Source organism: Mesoplodon bidens, assembly GCF_964165515.1.
Source record: "Mesoplodon bidens genome assembly, chromosome: X".
Classification (NCBI taxonomy): Eukaryota; Metazoa; Chordata; class Mammalia; order Artiodactyla; family Ziphiidae; genus Mesoplodon; species Mesoplodon bidens.
The window spans coordinates 34,391,465-34,407,801 of NC_138163.1; the positions used below are offsets into that span (position 1 = coordinate 34,391,465).

At 41.1% G+C, this 16,337-nt stretch overlaps 1 protein-coding gene across 1 annotated transcript in view; it reads right to left on the reverse strand.

Moving 5' to 3' along the window:
* Nucleotides 1-16,337, reverse strand: part of GRIA3 (glutamate ionotropic receptor AMPA type subunit 3) — a 287,373-nt gene that overhangs the window by 71,355 nt on the left and 199,681 nt on the right. The window contains exons 7-10 of the mRNA XM_081221568.1: nucleotides 13,649-13,816; nucleotides 8,519-8,623; nucleotides 7,358-7,465; nucleotides 5,981-6,187 (exon numbers count right to left, since the gene is read on the reverse strand). Of these exons, the coding sequence (XP_081077694.1) occupies nucleotides 5,981-6,187; nucleotides 7,358-7,465; nucleotides 8,519-8,623; nucleotides 13,649-13,816 (588 nt within the window). The remainder of the gene's footprint in view (nucleotides 1-5,980; nucleotides 6,188-7,357; nucleotides 7,466-8,518; nucleotides 8,624-13,648; nucleotides 13,817-16,337) is intronic.

The window sequence follows — 16,337 nt, forward strand, 5'->3', positions numbered from 1 at the left end:
CCCAGTCCTCTCCCTGGGATCTGACCTCTGATGCCCGAGCCTCAGCCATGACGCTTAGTTTAAATGTCATTTAAAACTTTTTTGAGCTGAAAGGCGTATGTTATAGCTGAATCATCTGATGATCTGATGCAAAACGTAACCCACCTGGAGACTGTGCGTGAGCAGGAGCTTGTCAGCTACAATTTTAAAGCACTTGTTGAAAGCAAGGGGGAGGATGAGAGAGAGTGGGTAGGCAATGCATTGGCGTGTAGTGCATAAGATATTATACGTCATCTGAGAGAAGAGGCAGACGTGACCTGACCCCTCATCCCTGTATCAACCATAAGGTTCTAGTAGCCTTTGGCAGACATGTTGTTTGGAAAGTTTAAATGTGTTGGAGAAAGGAGTGGGGACAGAATCAAGCTAGACAATAGGAACATAATTGCTACCTGTTGGGGGCCTGGACTTAAACTGCTTTATTGGCTGTACTCTATGGGATATTTAACGTCTGCAGTTGTTTGGATCTGGAGAAAGGGATGAGGTCTATTTAAATCTCTGCAACAACAAGCAGTGTCACAACAGGATCTCCTCGTTTCTTTATACAGAACAGATGTCCCAGTCTGGATCTCTTGGTTAGGGCTCCCTGTCCTTGGGGAGCTGAGAGAGTTATAGACAAAGTGAAGATAAAGGAGTGTCCCTGGAGCTGGGTAAAGGCCTTGTGAGACTAAATTTGGTTGGAAATATTTCCCCACCGTGTCTGCTCAGAATGGCAGACTTCCATGCATCATTAATGCTCCCTCCTGGAATTCATATGCCTCATTTGAAAGAGAGGGGTGCTTTTATCAAACCATCAGCCCTCCTGCCAAAGCCCAGTGTAATCACCTGAAGAACAGAAGAGAATATTTGGCATCTGTTATTTCACCCTTGCTTCTCTGCCTTTTAGCTGGAAGGACAGATCGACTTTCTGTCTTTCTTAATGGGAAATGAATCTATCTTAGGATAGTGACAACTTAAGAGACAATTTCTTCTAGGTAGAGAAATGTCAGTGTGAATAGCATCTGTAAAATTGCCATTTGTCCCAGGAGTGTGAAGGAGTCTGAGGATGCCCAGGGGATGTGACCTGGAATCAATTGTCCTCCAGCCTCATCTCTACCCCCAAACTCTCTGCTCTCTTGTAAGCCAGAGGTACCAATCTGGTAGTATTTTGTCTGTCCTTTCCTATCCTTATTTCTAAGTACTAGGAACATAAGGAACATGGCAGCTGCCCACTGGGAGTTGTCCTTTTGTCAATTAGGACCTCAATTTTCTTCCAGCCCTTGTCCTGACTCTCTTTTTCTGTTAGATCATATCTCCTCTCAAAGGGCAGAAACCCTCAGCTGCCTACCTGGGTTTTCAGATATTTCAAGTGATAACTAGAGATGTGTATTACATTATCCTGGAGGCCACAGATAAACAGGATGGGTATCTCAGATGGAAAAGCTCATAATCCAACTAGATTGTAAGCCCCTTGAAGACAGGTAGGATTATCTTCCCATAATTGGACACGCTTAGTAAACTGAACCAATGACTCGGTGGACAGAGTACTGGACCAGGAATCATGAAACCTGAGTTATAGTCTAAGCTCTGCCAAGCTGTGTGATTTTGTGACTTTGTCACAATACCTGCCACTATTCCTGTCATCCCTGTCCTATAGCAGGACTTGGTTTCCTGGTTTACCCAATGGGCAGTTCTAATGTTCAGTCGTGGCCAGTCTCCACATTTATGTGTAAAATGAATGAAAAGGTAGGCTAAAGAATATCTAAGAGCCCTGCTAGCAACAAAATGTTTTTAAATGTCCTCTTAAAACACATGCTATTTGGGAACCGTAAAAACTTGTGGTTGAGGACAACTGCCATGTGGCGATGTTACAGACATTAAGCTCAAAATCGAAACTTCTAAAAGCAGGTGGACAGTTTCAAGTCCATAATGTTCTGAAGAGCTTATATAACGGGGGCACATTGTGTCCTACTGACATTTGTTTCAAAAATAGCCTTCTTAGCGATACAAGGTGGCCCAAACATCAACCTTGATTTGATTTTCTTTAGAGGAAAAAAAAACCATTTAGGACTCATCTGAAAAGAGGCTGATTGGCTTCTTTCTTCTTTACCAAGTTTAATTTATTTTGACTCTTTCTTGAGACTTTATGGCAGATACTGAAATCTCCTTTGCAAAGCTTTTTTCATCTCTGCCTTTCTTCATTTTTTTCCTACTCTGATCTGTTGTACATACTAAAAGTGTAAGAGAAAATGCCCTAAAGATAAAGCTGTGTCTATCTGTGTAGTTTTCGTGTTATTGCAAGAAATACTTCCATGTTCTCCATCCTTTTGCTTATTAAGCACTTAGGGAAGTCACTGGGGGGGAGGGGTTTGCCCTTCTTTTTCTTAAGCAACTTGCAAACCATAGGAGACCAGGCCTGCCAGAAATGAATGCCTGTTTTCACTTTTCTCCATTTCTATCAATGACAGAGAAGTTGCAAACTTCCCAATGCTGAAAGATGAAAACTTCTAAATGAAGAGGAAGACTCACTTAGCTTAGATCATCCTCCCTTACAGACAGCTCTCACTCTAAGCATGAGAAGAACGTCCATTTTCCATAGCCACACATCTTAGAGGAAAGTGGAACTTGGCAGTCCACTCAGATAGGTTGGTTTGTTCTCGGTTCCCGGGAATCACCTTGTGTTACAATCTCAGAAAGCACCAGACACTTGTTCTAGGTCAGGGGAGGGAGGAGGACATTTCTGTAAGAGCCTTCCCTGGCTATTGCTTTTATCTTTAGTAGAAAGAACTGGGTGAAAAAGATGGGTAGGCTCCTCCAGGAGAATTTTTACCTCTTCAGTAGTAGAGAGTTGGTTTCTAAATTACTAAACAAATATGGGACTTGCTAATTCTCAAGCTCCCTCACTCACACATACACAAACTGGAAAGAGGAAGAGAATGTGCAGATTAAGTGGGTGCAGTACAGAGGACATGCCAGAGGAGAAACCAAAATCCACTGAGAAAGCTGGTCTTTGTCTGAACAATGTCAAGAAATTTGCCTTGCTCTTCAGCACTGTGTTTAATGTCCTGTGCAGTGACAGGAGGGCACTGAGCTATTTACACAGCGTGACAGGCTTTCTCTTGAGACAGTAAAGCGCTCTGGCAATTGAGACATAATGGGCTGGTAGAGCCCATGCCAGTTACTCTGCCCTAGTGGAAACAGCCCCGAAATTCCTTGTCAGGTTTATGTGGCCAAATACTCTTCCCCACAGAGTGGCTAAGGCACCAAGGGCCTTTGCAATATGTTTCAACTATCTTTTAGGATGGGATGGGTCTGCAACACTTGGCTGTTAGGCGGTATAGGGCAAAGGTTAAAGAACACACGCTTCATAGTCAGAGACCTGGGTTCAAATCACTGTGTCAGTACAAGCTGTTTGACCTTGATATGAGACTTCACCTCTCTAGGCTTCAATTTTTCTCATCTGTAGAATGACATTAATAGCGTTTTGAGAATTAAGTTACATAATGCTTGTAAAGCACTTGGCACAATGCCTGGCGACCAGTTAAATATGCAACAAATGGTAGCTAATAATAATAAAAATATTATAGGATTACCTCTCACCATGAACTCAACTTAATGGATATTGGCTGGGCATTATTATGTGCCAGGCATTCATTCATTAAAGCAAAAAGTGAGTATCTCTTATGTACCAGGTAATGTGCTAAGAGCAGGGGAGAGCTGTGAGCGAGACAGGACCTCTTAGAGCCTGAGTGTTGGGCAGATTAGGGACAGGAAATAGAAGAAGACTTGATCACCAACTTGTAAAGTAAGAGGTTACAGCTGTGTCAAGATGGTTCCGAGCTTCTCAGAAAGCATGATGGATGCTCTGTCCCTCCTTCAGTCCCTCTCTCTGGCCTTAGAAGTTCTTCTTTCTCATAACTGGGTTCACTTGCATCTTACGTGCAATTCAGCCCTGCCCCAGTTCCCAGGACCAGCCTTGATCCGAGACAGGGTCCAGCCCCACAGTTGGGGGCTAAGGTTCAAATCGCCTTGCAGCTTGTGTGACTGGAAGATGGTGCCTTGGTTTTGATACTTGAGGTCCAGTCTCATTTTAAGCCTTAATTCCCTTTCTGTGCCCTTATTTTTAGAAATGGGCTTCTGCCTTTGTGCGTGTTCCTTAGGACCTGTTCCGAAAACTTATTTAGTGACCCCAGTACTATCTTACGATTGGAGAGCTATACCTTATTCTTGTTAATTCCTGTCTCAAGCGCTAGAGACCTCATCCTAAACCTCAGTCCAATAGCTAACTTGTGGACATTTGCTTCTTGCCAGACTCTTCTCAATATATCCACCCCCTAAATTCCTCTCCTTCCCCTAACCTGTTGTTTAGACAGGGACTGGTGGTTGCAAGTAACCTTTGTCTGTTAGAACTAAACCTCTGCCACTGCCACCTGCACTTGGGTTAGTTTTCTTGGGACTGGTTCACCCAATGGGTGGTTCTTATGTCCAGTTTTGTTTATTTCCATATGCCTCATTGGGTGGCCCAAGATCTGACCTTCCCAATCAGAGGCCCAAACCTTTTACAGCTAAACCCCTGAGGAGCTCTGAAGATACTACTGTACCCCTTTTAAAAAGCCCTAACTATTAGTATAATTCTTTTGTACTTTGCCCATGGGCAAGCCCTTGGCAGAGCCATTCTGTTCATTCATTAATTCATTCAAGATATATTTATTGGACTTCCATTATGTGTCAGGCCATGGCATATTGAAATGAATCAGATATGGCTTCTGTTTTCAAGGAGTTCATAGACTAGTTGGGACAGCTAAACTTGAAAACAGATCGTCATAATAGAGGTTCAAAAGTACTATGAGAGGGCTTCCCTGGTGGCGCAGTGGTTGAGAGCCCGCCTGCCGATGCAGGGGACACGGGTTCGTGCCCTGGTCTGGGAAGATTCCACATGCCGCAGAGCGGCTGGGCCCGTGAGCCATGGCCGCTGAGCCTGCGTGTCTGGAGCCTGTGCTCCGCAACGGGAGAGGCCACAGCACTGAGAGGCCTGCGTACCACACACACACACACACACACACACACACACACACACACACACACACACAAAAGTACTATGAGAAAGCAAAAAAAATACTATAAGGAAGCAAAAAGCAGGGGCAGCTAACCAGATTGCAGGTGGGTGCATAAGATTAGGGAAGGCTTCCTGAAAGAGGTGACACCTCTGAGTTCTGAAGGACCGGTAGGTGGTGTTAGCGAGCTGAAGAGAGGTGAAGGTCCTTCCAGGCCTGCCTTCAGGGAACAATGCATACTTTGCTATAGCTGGAACATTGAGTGTGAAGGAGGAAGAGGACCAGATGAAACTAGAGAGGTAGGTGGGGGCCAGGTGACAAAGTGCCTTCTTTGCCATGCTAAGGAATTTGAATTTTATCCTGATTTCTAAAGTGAGAAACTACAATAATGTGGATTTGATTTGCCAGGGTAAGAGCAGAGGCAGGGAAACCAAGTAAAGACTGTCAAATGGTAAGAACCTTAACTAAGATGATGATGGTGGGAATGAAGTGTGTATCTGGATTTGAGAGACAGAAAAGTAGAATTGATAGGATATGGTGACTGACTGGATATGAGGGGATCGATGAGGAAAGATGACCTGGTTGCTTAGGCAACCAGGTGGGTGGTGATTCTGCTGCCTGAGACAGGGAACACAGAAGGAACAGATTTTCAATAGAGGGCAGGCTGTACTTAATGTTGCCAGATAAAGTTCTCCAATTCTACTTTCCTTTTAGTAAAATAATCCTGTTGCCCAAAGGATGCTATTGACAAGCTACCTTTTCAGAATTCAACCGTAGAATAAAACGTTTTTTGTACAGATCATATGAAAACTATACAATTGGATAAATACTGCACTTGAAAATTAAATTCCTCTATCTTTATTAGTTGGAAGGCATAGAAATAAATGAAAACAGAGTTGAAAAAAACTTACCCCATAGACAAGTTCCCCAACCATGCCGTTCCATATTTTAGTCTCCGGATCCCTTGCACCGTATTTCCCATCACCGACAATGGACAATTTGTATTTGATCCTTACATGTTTGGCTATTTCATAGGCTAAGTCTACACAGTAGCCTTCATATCGCTCATTTCCTTCCAGTTGCTCATGATTCTTCTTATACATTACATATGGTGATTCCTTTGGGATCAGAAGCAAGATCAAAGGATTACTCCTATACATTTTTCTAAGAGATAATAAATGTAGTAATGAAGTTTTGTTCCCCTGTGGCTATTGAGGTTTGGTGTGTTAAGAGAGCCTTTAAAAATGTTTGCTTAATAAGCAGAAGAGCCTCAATCGACTATTCATGGGGGCACATATTCCTTGGAGTCCTTAATTGATGATTTAAGGAAATAGAGAAGAATTTAAGTTCTTTCTGAGAGTTTGAAAGAACCAGTTTCCACCTGTAAAGTCTTTGATTTAGTCAGATTGGGCAGAGGTATTTCTCTTAGTTACACAAAGGTGAACTGCCTTTGATTTCTTGGGATTTACTATGTAAGAACCACAGCCAGCCCTGGCAAGCCCTAGGGAAGCACTGTGATCTTTGTGAGGTCAGGGTCTGTGGCTTATTCATTTTTATATCCTCAGGGCCTACTACAGTACCTAGGACAAAGTGAGTATTTGATAGGCATGTCTAAATGAAAGATAAACTTCAGCTGAATCTCCATTTAATTAATCACAATTTCAGACCTACTCATTTTCAGGCATACTCATTTTTAACCCGGGTTTGCACTTCATTCAGTAATGAAACATACCAGGTTTTAGAAAAGCATTTGAAAATAAGTGAAAATACTATTTCACATCCCAATAGTGCTTTTAGTTTTTCAGAAAAGCTTTACATGGTGAATATTGCCTTGAAACGTCTTATGACATGGATAGGAGATTATTATTATGACCATTCCATAAGTTAAAAAGTAACACAACTTGAGGCTCAGAGAAGTTGTGATTTGCACCGTTAAACTCAGGTTAGTGGTAGACCTAATATTAGACCCCTGACCTACTCTTTCCTCCATATAACGCTATCTCCCCCACAATGAAGAATTACATTTCCAGTCCAGATGAAGCATCAGTCCATGAGGGTAACAAAGAGGATAACAACATCTAAAACTATTGCGAATTCCTATTCTTTTTCTTTACTTAAATGACATTCTGTTCCTCATCATGGCAAGACGTTTCAAAAGGTTCCTAAGCTGACCTGTTGGAAGTTTCCACTGTTTGAACTTGAGGTCTTTCCTACTGGCTGAATAATGCTTTTCAGAAGACAGAAGTCTTGCTGTACAGAAAGCCCACCTACCTTCCATCCATACTTACCAGAATGGTGGTTACTACTATGGTCCGGTTCTCTGCAGATGCACTGTCATTGCTGATTTGCTGATCTGAGAAAGGCACAAACCTTTCATACTCATTCCAGTAGCCAGCCTAGAAAGAGCAGACATTTGACCTGGTTGCCTATTTTTCAGTCAAAAAGTGCTGCACGAAATTCAAGTGCTGTAGTAGAATGAAACTTTTTTGTAGTTGCTTGAGCAACAGAAGTGCTGTTCCTTCATCCTGGGGGTTCCCATCCCCACCTTGCTTTTACTGATATTTGGTAAAAATAAGTTAGCCCACTGTAGAATGATCAGCCTTTTTGATTCTTTAAACTCAGATAGCAGAAAAATTCTTTCCTTAAAACTGTAGGAAAGCTGGGTGGGCAATCAGTTGAGTATCCTGTAGAAATGGTACAAGATATTTTATGTTCTAAGGTTTTATTAAGTAACTACTAAATTCCCACTTCCTGACTAACTCACTATTAGTATGATAGACGCAAAGTGGTCATTATGAAATTTAGCTGTAGGGAAGGGTACTTTGTCCAGAGTCATTTTGGTGGGTGAGTTGGCAAAATGGAGAGATTACCTACTTTCCAATTCTTTTGCTAAAATCATGTGTATCTTGGCAGCTTCTGTTTAAATAACATGCTATAAAATTTGTAATTCCTTCCCTGTATTGTAGGAAGCTGTTAATTAATCTTGAGTCTACCACTTTTTTTTTTTTTTTTTTTTTTGCGGTACGCGGGCCCCTCACTGTTGTGGCCTCTCCCGTTGTGGAGCGCAGGCTCCGGACACGCAGGCTCAGCGGCCATGGCTCATGGGCACAGCCGCTCCGCGGCATGTGGGATCTTCCTGGACCGGGGCATGAACCCGCGTCCCCTGCATCGGCAGGTGGACTCTCAACCACTGTGCCACCAGGGAAGCCCTTGAGTCTACCACTTTTAAAGGACCAGCCTCAGAGGGAAATAAATTTTAAAATGTGTAGATGGAATACTTTGATTACAAAACAGCTCTGCATCGTATCTACACTATTCACCAAATGGAAAGGCAAACATGATGTGTGGGAATTTGCTTTGGGTGTGTTTCCTAACACCTATTTCCTTGCATCTGAGGGCTGTTACTTTCTGAGAGATTTTTTATTTGGATATCTGTTTGGGTTACTTACTTTACGAGAGCCAGTGGCTTTCATTTCATACACATCGATGGTATAATTTGTCCTACGTCCGTAAGTGTCAAATTGGATGTTTCCAGTCATTCCTTGTACTTGTACCTGGTAGAAAGGGAAAAATGTAAAATTTAAAAATAGCACCACATTATTGCCTTTTTGGTTTTTGCGATGAGGTCCGCTGACAGATCTTGGAATCTTGGAGAATGTTTATCTTGAGCCATTGAGCTATAGCCACCAGATCAGTCTATACAGATCTTCATTTCCTCTGCAGTGTTTTCTAAGTATGCCTTTTAGTTAATGAAGCTTTGAGTGAGTGTGACAGGCAGTTTCTTATATGATACAGTGAGGGCCCTACCACTACTTTTTCAAGGACCTGAAATTTCTTTTTTTTAAAAATACTTAACTTTCTCTTTATTTACCAGTTTTCAGAATAAAAATCTTTCATAGAATTGTCTAAAGGTAACCCATGTTTTTAGTATTATTATCAACTCATAGATTTAAATGTATTTTGTGTATTTCAATCCCTTTTTTTTGAAACTGATTTTTTAAATTAATTTTTATTGCAGTATGGTTGCTATAGAATGTTGTTAGTCTCTACTGCACAACAAAATGAATCAGCCATACACATACAGATATCCCCTCCCTTTTGGATTTCCCTCCCATTTAGGACACCACAGTGCATTAAGTAGAGTTCCCTGTGCTATACAGTATGTTCTCATTAGTTGTCTATTTTATACATAGTATCAATAATGTATATGTGTCAATCCCAGTCTCCCAGTTTCTCCCACCCCACTCCTTTCTCCCTTGGTATCCATACATTTGTTCTCTACATCTGTGTCTCTATTTCTGCTTTGCAAATAAGATCACCTATACCATTTTTCTAGATTCCAAGGAACCTGAAATTTCTACCATTCATCTTTTCTGAAGGGAGTAGCCTGAAGAGTATTCTTAACTAAGATAATGCATTATTCTGAACTGTGAGTTCCACTGTTTCCAACATCCAAACATAAACCAGCTTCAGTAACGTGGGCTCTGGGGCTCCTGGATTCATACTGTAACTTTATCACTTACTAACTGTATGACCTTGGGGATGTTCCTTAGTGCTTTTGTACCTCAGTGTCTTAATTTGTAAAATGGGAAATCCTAGTAGTACCTATCCCATGGAGTAGTTAGGAGGATTAAATGAGTTATACATATGTAGTGTTTAGATCAGTGTCTGGCATGTAGTGAGCATTGCAATACATGCTAGCTCTATTAATAATTATTATTATTAATCAAAATGAATTTAGTTCTGTTTCTTGAGGGGTTTACACATTTATCAGCTACCATAGTAACAGGGATGAGTTTTTCCTCTTTTTTTTTTTTAATCTTCCCGGACTGGGGCACGAATCCATGTCCCCTGCATCAGCAGGTGGACTCTCAACCACTGCGCCACCAGGGAAGCCCGAGTTTTTCCTCTTATTTAACCTATGCCCAGTTCCGGACAGGTAGTGGAGAGCTAGGCCATGGAGGGATAATCCATAGACTGATGAAATTTGTTAAGTCTAGGGAATCAGGAGTATTGAATACTATATAAAACAGATAGAGGTACTAGAATAGGCCAGACACCTAGTTGGGAGGCCAAATGCAGATGCATGTATGCCACAATTTTTACTGGGTCTGGGCCCCGTATTATGAATTAATAAGAGGCCATCTCTACTGGGTGGAGAGATTTCCTTACCTATTTTACAGTTCAAGGACACTGGATGAAAGCCCCTCTATAAATATGTTATTATTGTTACCCACTTGAAGTACTTATCTGGTGAGTATGGGTCAAGGAATTTGCTTCAAAGAAAAAGAATCTGTCATTCTCCCAAGATGAAAGAATGGAATACTTTTTCATCTCTTATAGAAAAGTGACAAGCTGTTTGTTAAGCAAGTGAGAAGCGGTAATGGGCTTGTGCTGCAGAAGAGAAAATTGATGGCAAATAGTAGGGAGCATCTTTTTAAAGGGAACGGGGCTTGTTTGCCACCAGTAGGAGACCATGGAATATCTGTTGAAGGAGAAATGCTCCAATGTGACTCCCTGAAGACAAGTTGATTGTCCTGCTAAATGAACAAACCTAAGCACTACTGTCAGCTTAGGCTTGCAGAGAAGGTGATGTCATGCTTCTGGCTAAAGAAAAGGTCCTTTGTTGAGATAGAAATTGCTTATCCAGTAGGATGGGTCTGATGCATACTGTGATGCATGAAGGGTTCTTTACACTCTATTTTGAGCACTGAATTCTAGGAGAGGAGATAGGCAGGGTAGAGACACTGGCAGAGGAAATTATTAAGGAAATCCTTCGTTACTGAAAATAGCAAAGTCTTCATTCTCATTAAGAATTGTATATTTCTAAAGATTCAGCCTATCTGAGCATGATCTGCAAACTGGACAATAGCCTAAGCTGATTAGAACTTTTGGTGAGCAGAAGTCGAATTGGACTACCACTCAGAGAGAAGTCTATTTTTAAGGATGTGAATGTCAGTGACAGTTTCCCACCATCCCATCTGGGATCCCTTCTTTAATCCTCTCCACCCCGCACCTCAGTCTATATTAGGTGCTTCTCCTCTGGGTTCCCATAGCATTCTGTGTGGAGCTTCACCATAACATTTTAATCATCTATGTATTTCCAGCTCCCCTGCTAGATTGGGAGCACCTCAAGATGAAAGACATTCTTTTTCTGTGTTCTCAGCAACTAATCCAGAGCCTGGGATAGAGCAGGTGTTCAATAAATGTTTACTGAGCAAGTTGACAAGTTTCGATGACTTAGAATTGTGACATATTTCAGTAGACCAGGTTGAGGCTAATCTTTGCACCATCGATAGATTGTAAGGATGATGATTACCCAATCTGCAAGTCGCTTTAAGGTTTTTAAAAGCATTTGTTTACATATTAACAATTTAAATATGAGCTCCCCTCATCTTATTTCATGTTTGCATTTTAACTTGGAGCCTGATACATAGTCGTTGGTGCTCAATAAATATTTGTTTAATGAATGGTGTGATTATTTATTCATTAAAACAGGCCCCTTAGGAGACTCTTTCAGGCAATGATTTTGTTTGCCAGATTTCTTTGAAGGAAGAGAATGATTGACTGAGCAGCAACTATGTGCTAGTCACAATGAGGGATGCTTTTACATCATGCATCCTCACTTTTAGTTAACTTAAATAAAATGGGATTTCTTTTAATATGGTAAAAACCTTTAGTACTTCAGACCACCCTCTCTTGCAGTCCTCTGAAAAGTGGAGTTTCACTGATCATTTGTCACAAGGCAACATGTACTTTTGGAAGAGGCTGATACTTTCCAGCCTCTCCGAAGCCTTAGAAAGAGGCTGGCCTATGGAAAGAGGGAAAGCATCCTTTCTGTTGAGTGTTTTATCGTGAGGGCCTGGGGAGGAAGGTTACTTACCTGGCTTACAGCTTGAGCTTTATCAGTGAGTTAGACATGTGGAAACTTTGTGCAATAATATGATCAATCTAATGTTTTTCTTGCCAAATTCATTTCTTGTCCTTCAGTCTGGTAGCCAGTTTTGTATTTGGGGAAGAGAGTCATTTGTGTCATGAATGGGAAGTCAATCAAAGATGCTGGCACTTGCCCCTTGAGGTTTTGTTGAAAACTCCTTTTGGTTCACTCTGAGGGAGTTTTATATTTCACTCATCATTATGTTTCACCTGACAATACAAATCTTGTAACAGCTATGAAGGTTGAATTTAATTAACTGTTCTTCAAAAATTGTGCAGTGCTACCTCCATAAAACTACACTTAGGGCATTTGTTAGGGAACTGACATAATGACATAAAAATCTGCATGATGGGAGAATGAGTCATATCTCTTTCTTGGAGAGAGACACAGTGGCTACTAACCCCTTTCTATCGAATGCTTCCAACTTGGCAAATTTAAGGCAGCAGTAAGAGAGCCAGCTACACAAAATGATGTACATTATGAGGCCATTACAGATTCCTAGTTGCTGGGTTGTGCACAGGATTATCTTATCATTGCCTATCTCTTTGTTGATTTGGATGTTCTAAACATCAGGATAATTAAAGAAGTAGAAATAAGAGAGTCTTTTACTCTCGAAGGCTTATTTTAATGCATGCAGGCGTATGTAGCTTAAAGCAAAATATTCAGGAAAGAGCTCTTGCTTAAAAAGCTACACTGAATGGGTGATGCTGCTCCTAGTGTAAATAATGGAATCTGTTCAAAGGATACTGCTCAAAGCCTTAAATGCTTTCCCACCCAGTAAATACTAAAAACAAGTGACCTATTTGACTCTCTGCCCATTGATTCCTTGTTCTTTCCTTCAGGCTTTTTCTCTAGGGCATTGGGGAAAAAACTCTTAAGTAGGCCTAGAATGGACTGTGTTCCTGCATTTCACCATGTAGAATAGTATAAAGGTTCTTTTTTTTTTTTTTTTTTTTTGTGGTACGCGGGCCTCTCACCGCTGTGGCCTCTCCCGCTGCAGAGCACAGGCTCCGGACGCGCAGGCTCAGCGGCCATGGCTCACGGGCCCAGCTGCTCCGCAGCATGTGGGATCCTCCCGGACCGGGGCACGAACCCGCGTCCCCTGCATCGGCAGGCGGACTCTCAACCACTGCGCCACCAGGGAAGCCCTAAAGGTTCTTTTTGACAAATAGAAATACTATCACACTGGCTCAGTTCCACAGTCCATCCAGGCTAATAATTTGTCTGTTGAGCCAGAGGATGCTGGTAATGTCTACCCTGAAGTTAGGAGTTTCCTACAGAATATCCCAGTCCCCCTAAGCAACATCATTTTCTGGAAAGTCTGAATTTTTTGAAGCCATTTACATGTTCAATCCATAACTTTCAAGGGTACTGAGTTTGATTTACTATCCCCACTTTAATACAGAGCTAAATATTCATTTGCCCTAAATTTACCATTTCTCAAGCTTCAAGGAAGAATCTTCTAGTTTTAGATTTCTAGATTTTGATGAATAAATATCGATGCTTATCTTTCTGTACACTTTGAACATTCTACAGACTCTGATCCTATTCCCTTTAGGTTGTCTTTTCTTAAGATTGAGGTCTTACTCTTTTTGTGTCTTTATAAGTTGCCCCCAACCCAATAACCCACTGTGGTCATTACCATTTTCAGAGCTCTCTCGATATCAATTCCTTGACTCCAGGGCACAGCAGGGTTTGCTAAGCAGTCTCCAGCACTGCCTCTCCGGGACACATCCACTCGCTGCCTCCTCAGATAGCGGAAAGCTTCTGCTATGACCAGTATTGCATCGTGCGTCAATGCAGATGTGTACTGAAATGGATGTATGGAAAACAAAATATCATGACAAATGATGCCCCCAAAACTTGCCTCGTTTCTTATAATTTTCATTCATCTCCAACTCTTGTTCTATGAAGTCACCCTCTTAATTACTTGAATCAAGAGATCTCTCTGGGCAAGCCTGACTTTGATCCATTCTAGAATGATGCATCTTACCTCATGTGTGCACATGTTAAGATTATTAAGATCAAATGGCTCAAGGGAATCTCTCTTTCTCACAATACTGTGTTTCGTATTGAGTGAGTGACTGCTAAAAGGCCAGCTCCTTTATAGAGATTAAAATATGTGGGAAGTTAAAGGATGGCATATGTAGATTGGAGAGGAAACGGCATATCCTAAAGCAAGACTGGGTTATTGCTGCTTGTAATAGAAAATTCAGATCTGGTGTTTACTTAGGGGAAAATGGAAATAACTAAGTTAGACAGCTTGAAATTAATTTGGAGGGAAACATTAATCATTTCTGTCTGGACCACGTTTCTGGTGAACTAGGACCTCTGGCCAGCAATAAATCAGTTTTTGTTTCCTTGGGAGAGCAAAATCCAAAGCTGGTTTTTGACTGTAGAAAATTACAATTGTTATTGAGTTTTAAATCTGATAACATGGACAATTCATAGGCAATGCTTCATGATGCTACCTTTTTCAGGCAAGAACACTTACTTTCTATTTCTTGGATATACTGTACTGATACACTGTACTAAGGATGAGGCCAGTCATTTAATACAAGGGATTTGATTATCTGCAATTTGACATGGTGGATGCCTTTTCATTAATGAATCAACAAAGTGTGATTAAAATTAGCTGGCCTCTGTTTTGCAGGGGTGACAAATACTGGTAGAATATAGAATTCTGTTGATTTCTAAAAAATGAAGCAAAATGCCCTGGAGGGAATTTTCTGTCTATATAGTATGTCCCAATACAGTTGTGAGTGAATGCATTGTCATCTTTACAACTATCAATTTACTTTTCTGACTTTTTTCGTGTTACTTTTCTTTCAGGGCCAAGTCATCAAGTATGACTGTAACAGGGGACATATGTTCTTTCATGAAAAAAAAAAATCTGTGTCTGCCCGTGCTAGCACTACATAAAGCCAACATGGTGGTGATTTTTTTTTCTAGCTGACTGCGTAAATTGTCAGCAATCTTAATGTAGTCCTTTCCAAGCCATGCCAAAATAGCCATTTAATTTTCTACTTTTTCAGCTTCTACGGACCAATGTGTGACCATCTATAAACAAAAAGACCCCAGAGGAAATGTTCATAAAATACAGAATAAATTAAGCATCAAGATTTTAATCTCTAGACAATTTTATTTCCTAATCAAAAATATTGTACATAATTTTTTAACATGGGCTTTTTGTCTGTTTGATATAGAGACAGGTTCCATAATGACTAGTACAAGTCAAAGTAATCCGAAAGTTGTAACCACCTATTTAAGTATTTCATTTTCTTAAGGTATTTGAAGGGTTTTGCTTATAAGTCTGAACAATTCTTCTCAGTAAGTTCTAAGAACTTTACATTACACATATCATGAGTTATCAGTGAATAATCCAGAGCTGAGATTGTCTTCCTTCTCTTCTGTACACCTCTACAACTTCTGAACAGGCATAAATGACTCTGTAGCACCCTTTTCATACTTTTACTCTTGTCCATTTTTTGTGCCTATCATAGTGCCTGACATTTTGTAGGTAACCCATAACATATTGAATAAATGAGTTTTTTTCCTCTACCTATTGCCTGCTAAATCTAAGGATGGCAAAACAGTGGATAGGCAGTTGTATGAAAATATAAATTAATATAAGCTCACCTAAATGTAGTGGGCAGATTTAGTCCATAAAAAAAAAGAGTTGAATCATCAAAGAAATGCAAATCAAAACCACAGTGAGGGACTTACCAGGTGGCACAGTGGTTAAGAATCCACCTGCCAATGCAGGGGACACGGGTTCGAGCCCTGGTCCGGGAAGATCCCACATGCCGTGGAGCAACTAAGCCCGTGCGCCACAACCACTGAGCCTGCGCTCTAGAGCCTGCGAGCCACAACTACTGAGCCTGGGAGCCGCAGCTACTGAAGCCCGCACGCCTAGAGCCCTTGCTCTGCAACAAGAGAAGCCACTGCAATGAGAAGCCTGTGCACTGCAATGAAGAGTAGCCCTTGCTCGCCGCAACTAGAGAAAGCCCGCGTGCAGCAACAAAGACCCAACACAGCCAAAAATAAATAAATAAGATGAATAAATTAAAAAAAAAACAAAAAAACCCCACAATGAGATAGTACCTCACACCTGTCAAAATGGCTATTATCAAAAAGACAAGAAACAACAAGTGTTGATGAAGATGTGGAGAAAAGGGAACCCTCGTGCACTGTTGATAGGAATGTAAATTGGCGCAGTCACTGTGGAAAACAATAGGCAGGTTCCTGAAAAAATTAGAAATAGAACTACCATATGATCCAGCAGTTCCACTCCTGGGTATCTATCTGAAGGAAATAAAATCACTGTCTCA